General features: G+C 42.7%; 1 protein-coding gene across 2 annotated transcripts in view; it reads right to left on the bottom strand.

The window, feature by feature from the left end:
* LEMD3 (LEM domain containing 3) overlaps positions 1-11544 on the bottom strand; it is a 258857-nt gene extending 247313 nt beyond the window's left edge. The window contains exon 1 of one of the 2 annotated variants that reach the window (XM_086919032.1): positions 11111-11544. In XM_086919032.1, coding sequence (XP_086775158.1) covers positions 11111-11447 — 337 coding nt within the window. In that variant the 5' untranslated portion in view covers positions 11448-11544. The remainder of the gene's footprint in view (positions 1-11110) is intronic. The other variant, XM_086919033.1, reaches the window with a different exon arrangement.
* Positions 11545-14344: the final 2800 nt, after the last annotated feature.

The following is a 14344-nucleotide window of genomic DNA, read 5'->3' as shown; positions in this document are numbered from 1 at the left end:
TACTGGGGGAGTTCAGGGAATTCTCAAGACTTTGGTTTAATACGACCAAGTCTCTCTTAATCTCGATGTGTCAACTTGCGGGATTACCTATAGAACGGCTGTCGGAGTCGTGACTGTCAACAAGGTCCGATAATAGGGCATCCACATTACTCAGGGTGGGCAACAGTTTTAGGACCATAATACTGACAGAGTACTGGATGGCTTGCGCCCATCAATCTATTTTTGGAATAAGTTGCATCTATCTTTGATGGCAAAAGTGGCTTCATCAAGGCACGTGGCTTCCAAAGACCTTCTGAAATCTCCAGCCTTTATGGGTTCCAGAGTAGCGTGCTACTCGCCAACGAAGCGCCTAAAAACCCCATCAAGAGGTAGCAAGCTCTATATAAATACAAACCTCTTTCTCTCTTCTATCCCGCAACCGACCCTGCTCTATCCAAATAACTGAATAACATATCCACCACTCAAATTACTTCATACTTCACTGTACTAATTTCTTCAACACTAATCCTTTATGGGTTTGAGAGTAGCATCCTACTCGACAGAAAAGCGCTTCAACACCCATCAGGGGTAACAGGTGCTACATGAATGCAAACCTTTCTTTCCTTTTATCCCTCTGCTTCCCTTCTCACTCCAAATAACTGACTAATATCCACCACTCAAATTACTTTCATATTTCACCATACTAATTCAGCACTAATACTTTATGGGTTTCCGGAGTAGCGTGCTTCAACATTCTGCTATCTTTCCGAATCTGAATTCAAATAACTGACTAACCTATAACTGACTAACGTATCCACCACTTAAAATGTACTTGCATGTTTCATAATACTAATTCAACACCAATCCTCCATGGGCCCCAGAGTAGGGTGTTACTCACCGAAAAAGCGCTTTGAGGCCTCGTCAGGGGTAGTAAGCACTATATAAATGCAATTACAATATAATATGCCACCCAACTCTGCATAATAGTAAAACGGTCATTGTGAGAAATAGAAAAGAGGTGCCTTTTCATGGAAAGAGTTTTAGATGGTCACCTTCTGGGCGCTATAACGTGGCTTTGCAAAGAGAAGACACTGAAAATTGTATAGGTCAGATATAACCCCTGCCCATGTCAAACATAATAAGACTCACACGAATGTCTATACTCCAGCTCAACTTTGTATTCAGCCTGGCAAAGGAGGAAGACAGATTTGTGAACTGAATAAAAGGGGCGTACCTGATGTGCAATGATATATTTGACAAAGGGCGGACAAAATCATTCCAAGAATGTAAGAAAGACTTCAATTCAACTGCAAACGATAGGTCATAAATTGAGATATTTGGCTTTGTTAATTTTTTTATAAAGATGTTGCACAGCAGCACATGCTAATGTGCAACATTAAGTAAATAAAAACAAAGCGCTATGGCGAGGCCAGCGTTGACAGCTTCATAGTGCTTTGTTTTTATTCACTTTAAAACTTGTTGCACAGCAGCCCATGCTGCTGTTCAATATGCCTTAAACCAGTGTGTGAGGGTTCGGGTGGCAAGCAGTCCCTTTCTCTGGAAAGAAAGTGTAGCGGAATGGCCAGAGCTGCTGACTGTGGATCCGGGTTAGAGCCTCAGCTCACCATCCTGTGATTCTGGGCAAATCACTTAAGCTCCCCGTACCTAAAAAACAAAAATGAATGTGCTATTGTATAATGTAACTAACTGATGTGCATGTTAAGCGCTCCAATACCACTGCGTCACGTTAGCGCTATAAAAACCAAAATAGAAAAGAAAAAAAAAAAGAAGAAGAACAAGAGGCTGGGTTAAAGAGATCTACAGGAGCGGAAAGGAAAGGAGGGTGGTGCTGAAAATGTAAAGTAACAAAAATAATAATAAAGTGTATCCGAAAGGTGCCTGCGGCCAGTGGAAGGACACTGGACGCAGGGAGCAATACTTGGTCCACAGCAATTACAAGAAGACTGAAGCCAAGGAGGAAACCAGAGTCGCTAACCAATAGGAAGAAAGAAAATGATGCAAGCATTTAGGACAGACAATGACAAGCCAATCGTAAATAGGGGCGGAGAGTGGGTGGAGCTTCTATTCACCTACTCATCTACAATAAGCCTCACAGCGCATGCACGCTGGCTCTAGGCTAGACCTAAAGATGCCTTGAATCAATTAAAATGCAAACAAATGGGGGGGCGGAGGGGGGACTTGACAGCGAAAATGGCGGAAATCTCATGACAAGAACAAAAGAATCCTATTAAGTCAGAACACAGCACCAAAAGGCAGTGTTAAAGAACATACACAAAGCAGAGGTTACCTCAAATAAATTTTGTATGATGCTCACAGAATTCTGCAACCCAAAAAGCTCCACTTCCATTATTCCACACTCACAAGTGTTATGTGACACTATCTCCAACAAGGTCATCTCCAAAGCAAAAAAGATATTGCAAACATTTCCTTTTCACATCTATCCATCACTGAATTGAACAGGCTAATCAATACAAATATCACCGGGACCGCTACACTCCAGGGACGGATAGGGAAGTAAACTTCAATAAGTTATTAGCTGAGGAACTACCCCCACCACCTATTCAAGGTGAAGATGAAAATACTGCCAGAGAAGATTTCCCTACCAGCCAAACTATGAAAACAGACAAGACTTAAAATTCAGGTAGAACTGAAAAACTTGTCCCTTCTGAAAAAAAAGACCTTTGACAAATAGGTCATTTGATGGCATCACCAAATAACAGTCCTGGTCACCAAAGAATGCTTGACATAGAATGACCAAAATCCAAAGCATGCTACAACCTGTTCAGTCATAATCGCTAGAACACTCTCTACCCAAGGAGTGAAAAGCTTGGATAGAGACACCTGTATTTTCTTAAAGCAGATACAGTCAATGTAGATTTGACAGCTGCAGAATCTGAATGTGAACTACTTCACTGGAAGTCAACAGTAGGATTCATTCATGTTCGACTCTAACCTGTGTAGTTCAGACAACTGTAATGCAAAGAACAATAGGAACAATATTACTGGAAGGTAGATATCCCACTTTGTTCAGTCCAGGCTACTTGGCACATATACACCCAAAACGGCTTGAAAAGCACTTATATCAGACATGGGCTTACCGAGGAACACACTAAAAGGTAAGTAAATCTGGTAATAATTCATCTTCACAAACCACTAAATACCAAAATAGGCAGGCGTCAATGGCTAAAGAAAGATGCTATACATAGCTAGCTAACAAAAGCCAATATACTGTGGAGGAAACAGGTTAGCTATATTATAGCAACCATCAACAGAAACCGGTCTCTTCAGCAGCTTCTCCAGAACAGGAATCAGCACCACAATCACCATGTCATCACATTTTAATTCCTACAACATGACATCAAATATTCTACAAGCTTTAATGTTAGATAAGAAGTAAATTACAACACATCCCCTTTACTCAGAGAATGAACAGAAATTATAACAAAAGATTTCATTACTAGTAGTAACTAATCAGACCCTCCAGGATATCGCGATTTGCCGCGAAATCGGCACTTTAGTAAAAATGCTGCGATTTTTACAGAAGTGCCCGCGAAATCAGCACTTTTGTAGGAATCGCTGCATTTTTACAAAAGCCGCCTATATCCTTAGGGGGTCTGACTTACGTTATTTATTGGGGCGGGCGGGAAGGACACAGAAGCACGAAAGAATAACTTTCAGGGCTTAATGGGGCATTAGCAGCTCACTGCGACGGGCTTTGAAGTGCCCATCCCGCGTCTGGCTCCCCGCTGGAGACCCTCCCGGTGACTGGGGTGAGGCCCCGCCCTCTCCCCTGGAGCGGAGGGTCGAAAGAAAGGGCGATTTCCAATTTAGTGAATGTCCCTCTGCTCAGCACATCTCTTGAGATGGATGTTATTTATACTCTGAAAGGGGGGGGGGGGGGGGGGGAGGAGGAGTAACTCACAGACTCGGCCTTTCACCTGTGCAATGTTAGTAAACATTCCGTAATAGGGGTGGTTATTTTCAGTGCCTGGGAACAGCAGGAGTGCAAAATTAGCATCTTGGTACAAAAAAAAAAAAAAAAAAAAAAAAAAAAAAAAAAAAGAAGATTAAGTATTGTGAACACTTATTAATCCATTCCATAAAGGCTGGCCCCACGCTCTCCGCACATCTGGTCTGGGGCGTTGCTTTGCGCGGAGCCTGGCAGCATATCCTGGGCCGTGCACTCCGGGTGTGAGAATGGGCAGAGTGCGCCCACCCTGGAGGCGAGTCTTGGCCTCTGCCCTAGAGAGGCCAGAGCCCGTGTGATGCTCGGGTGCACTGCTCACGAGAAACTGCGAGGGCAAACGTGGCTCCATGTTTCCAGGCAAACCAAAACACGGAAAACTCCGAATTTTATCAGAAACGGACCGGAAGTAAAGTTATGACACCGAGCCCATCCGTGCGCCTGTAAAGATGTGCGACGTGTCGCGGCCATAAAGTATTTTTGCTTTGTAGCACCTCGAGTACTGTACTCCAAGGCGCCCGGTTTGACGAGCGCGGGCACGTGAGGGTGGGTACCTATATATAAATATTGATGGCATGCCCATGTAGAAGGGGGCACTCGAGCCTTATGTGGGCCTCAAGCTGTAGGAAAAGGGAATTACTTAAACCCACAATCAAGAGTGTTTTTATGGAGGAATGCTTACATTAGTATACATACATAGCTTCATGTTGTTAAATAACTAACAAAAACGGATATCGGTGTTTGTTGTAGGAAAAATGGCCAAATAAAATGCCGCAAAATTGCCGCTAAATTTCCATATTCGTGCCGCTAAATTTCCTTTTTTGGGCCGCTAAATTTGCTAATCCATGCCGCTATATCCTGGGGGGGTCTGACTAATAAAATAGGGACAGAAACATGAAGCGATGTAAGGATAAAATTAATGCAAAACAGTCATAAAATTTCCTAGGGATATTCCTGGTTCTACTAGGAGCATTTCCATCCACAGATCTATCCATAGAGATACGGCCTTGGCCAACAGTAGCACTATGGTTAGTTTCAATATATTTGACCAGCCTAGACATGCTCCAAGTACAACCATTATCCAAGGTGACAACATTTTTCCTAATGGCAGTGATCACAAATGGACCAAGAGGATTTGACATCCCTTTAGGAACAAGTTTGTTCTTTTTAACCAGAACACGATCACCAACATTCCACTTCTTCCCTTTCACTGACATCTTATCATCATATCGCAATTTATATCTGTTGATACTCAGCAAGTTTTCTTTTTCTTAACTCTTCAGATATAACTTTATTTCTTTCCTAAGTAATCCAACAAGGATTTAATTTAGAACTCTCCTTTCTCCCTCTCAATGCTTCAAAAGGCGATCTTTGAGAAATAGCATTGGGAACAGTGCGATGCGCCCACCAGGTCTCTCAGCACCTTACAAAAAGAAAGACCAGAATCTAATGCACGCTTAGCCCAGCTCTTGACAACTCTATTCATCCTCTCTGCAAGACCATTGGCCTGCGGTGAATAAAAGGTCAGTTTTATTGATGAATGATACCAAGATTCATCAGAAAATCATGCATTTCACCAGAAGTGAACTGAACTCCATTATCAGTAATTAAATATTTGGGAATGCCTTCAGAAGCAAAAACATCCTTCCAAAACTCACTTAGAATGAACAGTGCTCATACATTTAGAAACAACCCACTTCGAAGTGTAGTCCACCAAAAGAACTACAAATTTTTCCTGCAAAGGCATTAATTCAAATGGTGTAGAGGACGACCCTCTGGGCACAGCTTATGGGTTCACTGTAAAGCGTTCAAAGTTTGATCTGATATTAAAACAAGGTGCACTTTTCAAAGTGTTTATTTAGTTGAAGGTAATTGTTGTCATGAACTTCAAACTTGGTTACTTTTCAGCATTATTTTCATGTTAGTTCATATTCCACAATTTTTTGCAGTGTTCCCAATGCATTTCGTGCACGGAGTGCACTTCGTCAGGGGAATCTAAACATCAAAGATTAAATAATCTCAGTATGAGGAAAACTTTCTACAAAGCATGTAGGTAAACAAATTTACATTATCCATAACATATATAACGTCAAATAAAACAAGCATACTCTCTAGTATTCTTACTGACATGTGAGATCTATTTAGAATTGAGGTATACATGTAATAGTGGTTAAATGGCTAAACAAAGTGAATACTTTCACCCGAGTGTTGTTATTCTAAACATTGATCTAACTCTCCTTAGTGTGTAGCGTGGATACAAATATCCTAATAAAGTGAACGAGGGAAACCCATAAGTTCGTATTCGTGACAGTTGAAGAAAGAGAGCGCTAAAATCTATTCGGTAGTGAAACAGGTGAAACGCGTGCTCGTGCGGAATCTATTACTTACTAGTTATCCAAAAGTGGAGTTGAATTATTCTGTGCTCATGCCCGGTTCAGTATATAAAGTGAAAGTGTTTGGAAGTGGAAATAGGACTTATAAAGGGCACTTAAAGTGTTCGCCATCTTGGGGTGGTGATAATGGTGCATAACGGTTAAAGTAAAGATAGGTGAAGGACAAGTGATCATTCCTAGTGGGTGCCATATTGAAGTGAATAAAGGATGAACATTTTTTCAGATAGAAGAGTCATGAAGGGGTGATTGAAAAGTTGAACGAAGGTGCAAAAATTGGCATGTCCTAGGTAAATGACCCTGTATTTGATATATTAAGTCTGTGGAGAACAACAAAGATAAAAATAATAATATATAATTGTGAGTTCAATGCTACATCAATGAAAAGGAAGGTTGAAAAAAGTTATTAGCCATACTGTCTGCTTGTCGAATTATAAGTAGCACGAGAATTCTACTCTGTCATTGAGCCCATTTGGTTTCGTTGCATTCAAAAAATATATCCAATGATTTTCTCGTTGTAACAATGTTCGATTCATGTCTCTGCCCGGGATTTTCTCAATAGTTTCCAATATTGCAAGCTTCCACGCTACACACTAAGGAGAGTTAGATCGACGTTTAGAATAACACTTGGGTGAAAGTATTCACTTTGTTTAGCCATTTAACCACTATTTCATGTATACCTAAATTCTAAATAGATCTCAAATGTCAGTAAGAATACTAGAGAGTATGCTTGTTTTATTTGACGTTATATATGTTATGGATGATGTAAATTTGTTTACCTACATGCTTTGTAGAATGTTTTCCTCATACTGAGATTATTTAATCTTTGATGTTTAGATTCCCCTGACGAAGTGCACTCCGTGCACGAAATGCATTGGGAACACTACAAAAAATTGTGGAATATGAACTAACATGAAAATAATGCCGAAAAGTAACCAATTTTGAAGTTAATGACAACAATTACCTTCAACTAAATAAACACTTTGAAAAGTGCACCTTGTTTGGTTTAAATATCCGAACAAACTTTGAACGCTTTACAGCGAACCCATAAGCTGTGCCCAGAGGGTCGTCCTCTACACAGAGGATGCTTCAAATCTTCGCAAGTCTAACACTCTAAGTGGGAGAGAGTGATACCACTGGAGCACGCTCCACCAGCACAAATTGATCATTTAAAAGCCTGTGCGCTGACCAAAGAATTTCAGTATTAATTCAAATAGTCCCATAATATCCAATCCCAGTTTGGTCCAAACAGTGTCAGGCACTTCCACAGGAGAAAGAGGCACATCATTGGTTACACAAGACTTGTCACTAATGGCACACAAATGACAATCTTTGACAACATCCTCAACCATCCAATCCATACTTGGCCACCAATACCTCTCTGTAACTCGTGCCTTCGTAAGACTTCTCCTCAAATGTACTTCATGAGCCAAATTGATTACTTTATCCTTAAGACCATCAGGTGAAATCAACCTATCTCCTCTCATCAAATTCTCTTGATAAAAAGACAATTCATCCCTTACTGTCCAAAAAGGCTTCAACTCAAGACTCAAATCTTTGTAATTCGGCCAACCCTTGGAAACAAATTCCTTCAGAGACAAAAATAACTTATCCTTAACAGAACAGGATACCCATTCCTCCTTCACCATTCCTCCTTCAGAAACGAACTCTCCATCACCTAATTTACACACTCAATCTCGCCATAATCATGCTCACAAACCACAGGCAATCTCGACAAACCATCTGCAGTCTTCTTGTTGAGACCTGAAATGTACTACACTTTAAAGTTGAACTCTTCCAAACCCTCCCTCCACCTTTTGAGTCTGGGAGTCATGTGATCAGAGTGATTGCATGAGAAAATTTGAACTTAGGGTCGATTATCTGATCACAAAAGGAATGCCCCACTAATAAAACTTAAAATGACGTATTGCCCAAAACACACTCAAAGCCTCCCTTTCAATACACAAATAATTAACTTCCGCCTCTCTAAGAGCCCTAGAGGCAAAAGCCACAACCTTTTCCTAACCATCCACAACCTGAGAATGCACCGCTCCAAGACCCTTGAGACTGGCATCAGTTGTAAGCAAAGTTTTCAATTTGGCATCAAAATGTCCCAATGTTGGCATCCTCCCAATTTCCGCCTTGACCAACTCAAAAGCTCTCTCACATTCCAGTGTCCAAACAAAACGCACTCCCTTCTTCAACAAGTCTCTAATGGGATCAACAGCTGCAAAATTTTTCACAAACTTGGAGTAAAACTCCGCCATTTCCAAAAAATGATCTAACTTGCTCCTTATCTTCAGGCATTGGTGCTTTGAGAGTTTAATCTTTGGCTGAATCCCTTCACCAGAGATAACCTGGCCAAGATATGTAACAGATTTCAAACCAATTCAACACTTCTCCTACTTAACAGTGAGACCTTTTTCTCTCAAACTATTCAATATCAACCTCAAAACTCTTTCATGATCTCCATCATCTCTTCCATAAACCAAAATGTCATCTTGAAGAATAAGACATTGGGTAAATTTCCTAGAACAATCTTCATCATCCTTTGAAAGCAAGCCGCAGCTAGACCAAAAGGCCTTCTCAAAAACCGATATGCCCCCAAAGGAGAAACAAATGACGTCAAATGTCTTGAATCTTTGTGAAGCCTAATCTGATAATATGCGGACGAAAGGTCCAACACACTAAAAATGTTAGCACCCTTCAACACACTTATGGTCTCAGATGTTTGGAAGAGGTTGTCGATCTACCCAGATCCATTCTTTCAGTCCACGTAGATCCCCACACATCCTTATAGCAGCCCCTCCATCCTTGGGTGCCAAAACCACCGGACTCAACCACTCAGAACCTTCAATCTCTTCTATCACTCCTAACTTAATTTGTCAAGCTCACATTTAAGAGGCTCAGCCTTTAAGTCTGGCACCCTTCTTACTTTATGTACACAAGGTTTGGCTGAGTTCTTCAATATGATCCTATGCTCAAATCCCTCCAAACATCCAAGGTAATCCGAAAACACTTCAGGAAAATCATTGAAATATTTTTCCTCAATACCCGCTTCATCAACAGACAAAGCATTACTCGTATTCATACACACCTCCTCCATCAGCATGACTTGGTTTTCAAGATTCTTTGCATTAGGATTCTATATAATGCCCAAATCCTGCTGTCGCCGCCATCCTAAAAGTTTATCCCCTCTCCCTGCTACATAAACTTTTCCAACAGTTTTTCTTCCTCTGAATACAATCGTGGCTACGGTGTAACCAACAATTTCTACACGAGAACCACCATAACTAAATGGAGAAATGTCAGGGGGTAAAAGCTTTACATTCTCCAAACCCACCACTTCATCCCATCTCTTGTTCCCAATTAACGTGAATGGGGAACCCGAATCAGCCATAGCACTAAATTCATACTCAACAGAAATTTTGCAAAATGGCATAGTAATTTTCTTAGTGTCAATGTCGTTACCATCCTTTGCAATGCTCATAATATTCACAGAATCCCTTTCAACACACTCAGTCACAGTAGAAATAATAACAGTGCGAATAAAATCAGAGTTCTTTTCTACAGAGCGGCCCCTTTTGGAGGATGTACAGACACAAGCATAATATCCTTTAACTTAAAAATCCTTTAATCCCATCCTCGTCGCCAGTAATAAAAGCCAATATACTGTGTAGTAAACAGGTTAGCTTTATTGTAGCAACCATCAGCAGAAACAGGTCTCTTCAGCAGCTTCTCCAGAACAGGAATCAGCACCACAATCACCATGTAATCACATTCTAATTCCTAATGCATGACATCAAATATTCTACAAGCTCTAATGTTAGATAAGTAGTAAGTTACAACACTAGCACACTTGAGGACTCCGATACAGTTCAGCCAGCAGGACCTACTCACCATTAAGCAATGCTAAACATCTCCTATTCACAGAAAGGAAGCATGTAAAATCATTTAGGCTGATCTCTGCCTCTTTACCATCTCCTCCCTCCACTTCTACAATACTTCAGAAAGCGGGAGACCCTAGTTAAACTCTAAATCATAAACACAAAACAGGGTTGGTGTACTAAATAATAAACACAAGTCAATCATAATTTGCACGTCTACCTTTCACCCCGCCCCCCCCCCCCCCACACACACACACACTTACATTGCAAAGCGCTGCATCCAAAGAGAAGATGACAGAAACGTACTGGCTATTCAGACAACACAAAGACACCTCCAACATAGGTCCCCAACACCACGGTTTAAAAAATAAAGAGACTACGAAATGGTAAGAGCATTGTCTATCTAAGAGACCTCTTAAAACAACATCTGGGTTCAAGTAAAACAAAACTGGGAATCATGAGCTTGCTCACTGATATTGAGATGCATCACACATGAAAAAACAATCAGAACGATCAGTGTCTGCTAAGATCATCAACACGTAATAAGGATGCCCCGTCTGTCGAATTCATAAACTCTAGGCAAGACATCAATAGCAAAAATTAATTGAAAACGTAACGAGACCCTCGAGTAAAAACGCGAAGGGACAAGACCAACAGGAAACTGACTTAGATGATTAAACACCTGAACAGAAACGTGACGTTCGCTGCAATGTGCTAATGACCAGGAACAGCAGCTCACACATAGGCATGCATTCCTGAAAGTATACTTAACGTGCAGTATGGCTCAGCAGATCCTACTACCGCCCCCAAATACCACCTAAGCCTAGCCTCCTTAGACTTTGAACAACAGTCACTCTCTGGATACTCACCGTCCTGATCCGCTGCAGCCTCCTGTGGTCCTCCGCTACCTCGCATTCTCAGGTACGTGAGGCCCAGCAGCAGGAAGAAGAGGCAGGCGGCAGTGAGCAGCACCATGGAGAGCTGGTGCGCGCTAAAGCCCCCGCCGGGTGGTGCTCCGTCCCTTCCGAACTGGCGTAGCAGCTCTTCTTCCTTGTCAGGCGGTCGCCCATAGGCCTTGCCGTTGCGGTACCGACTAGGTCCCATCACAGGAAGCGAGCAGGCGGCGGCGGCGGCGCCGGCGTGACGTCCTACCGCGTACCCCGCCGCTACACGGCGCATGCGCGCGAAGCCTTCTGCTGACCGCATGCGCGAACTACGAGCTCTCTCTCGTGCTGTGAACGAGCCTTCTGGTTGGATTGCGGCTGAAACGTCTGCCTCGTCTGGTCCACGCCCTCACCGGAACAGCTAGCTCTCTTATTCGACAGCCTTTTAGTAAAGCTGAGAAATGTGACTGGTTGTCGTTTGGCGCGAAGGGACTGCCGGGAAAAAATAGTAGGTACAATGATCAAGGCACACCGAAAATAAACATGAAACTGCGGTTTAACGAATTTGCGAGCAGTGCTATGCAAATGGATCATACGAGCAAACTTGAGAACAGCTAAGGTGGAACTGCAGAGAAAAAACAATATGGAACATTTAATTTCACCATTACATTTTATTTGGTCTGCAAAGTCTTAAAACGAAGTCGGGAGTAAGGGGCATATTTACAAAGAATTACTATAGGGCAGCGTCGCAAGTCATTTTACTACACTGCCTTACGCCAATATAAAAGGGCAGAAATGCACGTATATACAAGATAGGGTGCATTCCTGCCCTTTCAGCCGGTGCACAATTTGCAAAGGAAAAAAAGCAAGCATTTACAATGCAATGGTCTCGGCATTATTAAAGGTAGAGCTATTGGCATTGCTCATTACATTTTTTTCATTTTTTTTAATTAAAACATAAATAAATGGTATTGTCATATACAAAGGCAATAGGTGAGCATTAGAGAGTAGTAGAGAGTATTTGCGGACACAGAGCCACAGACACACAGAGCCCCCCCCCACACACACACAGAGCCACAAACACAGAGCCCCACAAACACACACACATGTGGCTTAAAATGAAATGCAAATACTGTGTTGTTAAAACTGCACAATAATGTATGTTTTTTTTGGACAATGTAAGTGTTTATAATAAAACTACATTATAAAACATGCTGATTTTATGAAGACCTCGTACCTGCAGGCAATGGGAACAAGGTGTGTTTTTTGGGTCTAGTGTGTATGAGTGCTTTAATGCAGATTTCACCTTTTATGAGTGTCAATATGTAGCCAGGGGTCCACTTAAAACAAGTAATTTTAGTTTAGGGACTGAATGTTCTTGTAAGAAACCACCATCACAGGGTCCTCACTCCAGACCTCAGTGTTCTCACTCCAGGCCTGAGGGTACTCACTCCAGACGTCAGCATCCTTAGACTGAACCCTCGCAGCCTCACCCACAGCCCGAATGCCCCACTTCCAGCAGGTGGAAGGACTCCTATAAATACGAAATCAGAGTTCTCTCATTCAGGTTACCTCTGCAGAGAGGCGACGGAGTGAACCACAGCAGTCATTCACATCTGCAAGCACATGTAACTGACCAGCTAGATAGATAGATAGATAAATAGCTGGACTTTGAAAACACTGCTCGCAAACTCACAACTACAGCAAACACAACTAGGACAGCGCATCTGCTTTGCTTTTCCAAAGATGCGGGCCTGGTGCAGTCACAAAAGCATCTTTAAGATCGCAAGGCTAATGAAACAGGCAGTTAAGTACCAATATCTCTAGACTCACTCACTGGCACTTTCGGGTGTTTGAATGCAAATTCCACTCTTGCCCCAGTATATATAGGAAAACTTCTTAAAAGGTTTACAAGAGCTGCCTTTTGTCTGTGATTCCAATAGGCATTGCTGGGTGGAGAGACAAAGGAGAAGAGGGTCCGTTTTTTTTTTCAGATTTATATAGCGCGATCTCGACCCTATAGTACAGGAGGTTTTACTTGAGCACCAGTTACGTTACACGTGGTCACCTTCATTTTTGGTAGGCATGCTTAGCCAACGCTGAGGCTCGTAGCCGGTTCCCCAACTCCAAACTCAGCAGCTCTAGCCTTAAGGCTACATCCTCTCTCTTTTAAGATCCTTCCTGTGAGTACAATTGCCTTGATGCAACTTAATGTGTCGGATGCAGCGAGGCTGCGGACGGTCCTGCGGCTCCAACTCTGGTTAAGAGCCCCGTGCTTCACGAGAACGAGGGAGAAAAAAAGGTTGATGGGCACAGTGCCTGATAACGGATTACACTGGGAGTGAAAAGCTGCCCCGCCATCAGCAAATGTTAATCATTTTTACACCGAAGTGAGTGTAATGTTTCTATAGTGAAATGACTTTAATCAGGTCGGTACAAGGAGCAGTTTGTATAATCGGATTGCATATAAGGTTTGATCGCTCTCCATCTTAATCCACTCTCTAGGCACCATTTAGGGCACTAAATCAAGGCCCGGGAAGCTGCAGGTGTGGTTTTACTCTCATGACACCCCAGGGGCCGGGGCATGGAAGCAGCGGGCTTGGTGGCTGCGGGGCATCTATGACTATCCAGCCGTCTGGTGGCCCAGCGTCGCTCTGCCCTCGAGTGGCAGATTCAAGGGCGGCAGCATATACGTTTTCATGATTTTTCCCCTCACGCGTGTTTATCATCTGCACACCCACTGCTGTGAGACGAGGTTCCTTCGAGCATAATTCTTGGATAGGCAACTTTAATTTCAGAGCACGTTAAAACCACCCCCCAAACAAGTAGCGTCCCCGCCCCCCTCCATACCAATTAGCCAATTTCGCCTCCATGTCTCCGTTGTCGGTGGGTGGCGTTGAGACAGCCAGCAGACGGTGGTAAGGCGGTGGGCACCGCAGGTTCTGGCATGTAATAGCAGGGAAGGAAAGAGGACACGCGAACCAGGAAACAAGAAAAAAAATGGCTGCTGCAAAGCTCCGACATTTTTGCGATTCGGGGGCGCGTTTTTTGTTGAGTGACGAATGACGTCACAGATAGAAAGAACGCAAAAAACATGCCCCCAATTCCGAAAAAGATGGGGCTTGAATCGAGTGGCGCCCCTCTCCTCCAATGGCTGGCCAGCATTTACTAGGCCAGCCAATGGAGAAGAGGGGCGGGTTCCAAGCCCCCTCTAAGAAA

The sequence above is a fragment of the Lissotriton vulgaris genome, chromosome 1_1 (assembly GCF_964263255.1).
Source record: "Lissotriton vulgaris chromosome 1_1, aLisVul1.2, whole genome shotgun sequence".
NCBI classification, from domain to species: Eukaryota; Metazoa; Chordata; class Amphibia; order Caudata; family Salamandridae; genus Lissotriton; species Lissotriton vulgaris.
This window is presented reverse-complemented; position numbering and strand designations above follow the sequence as displayed.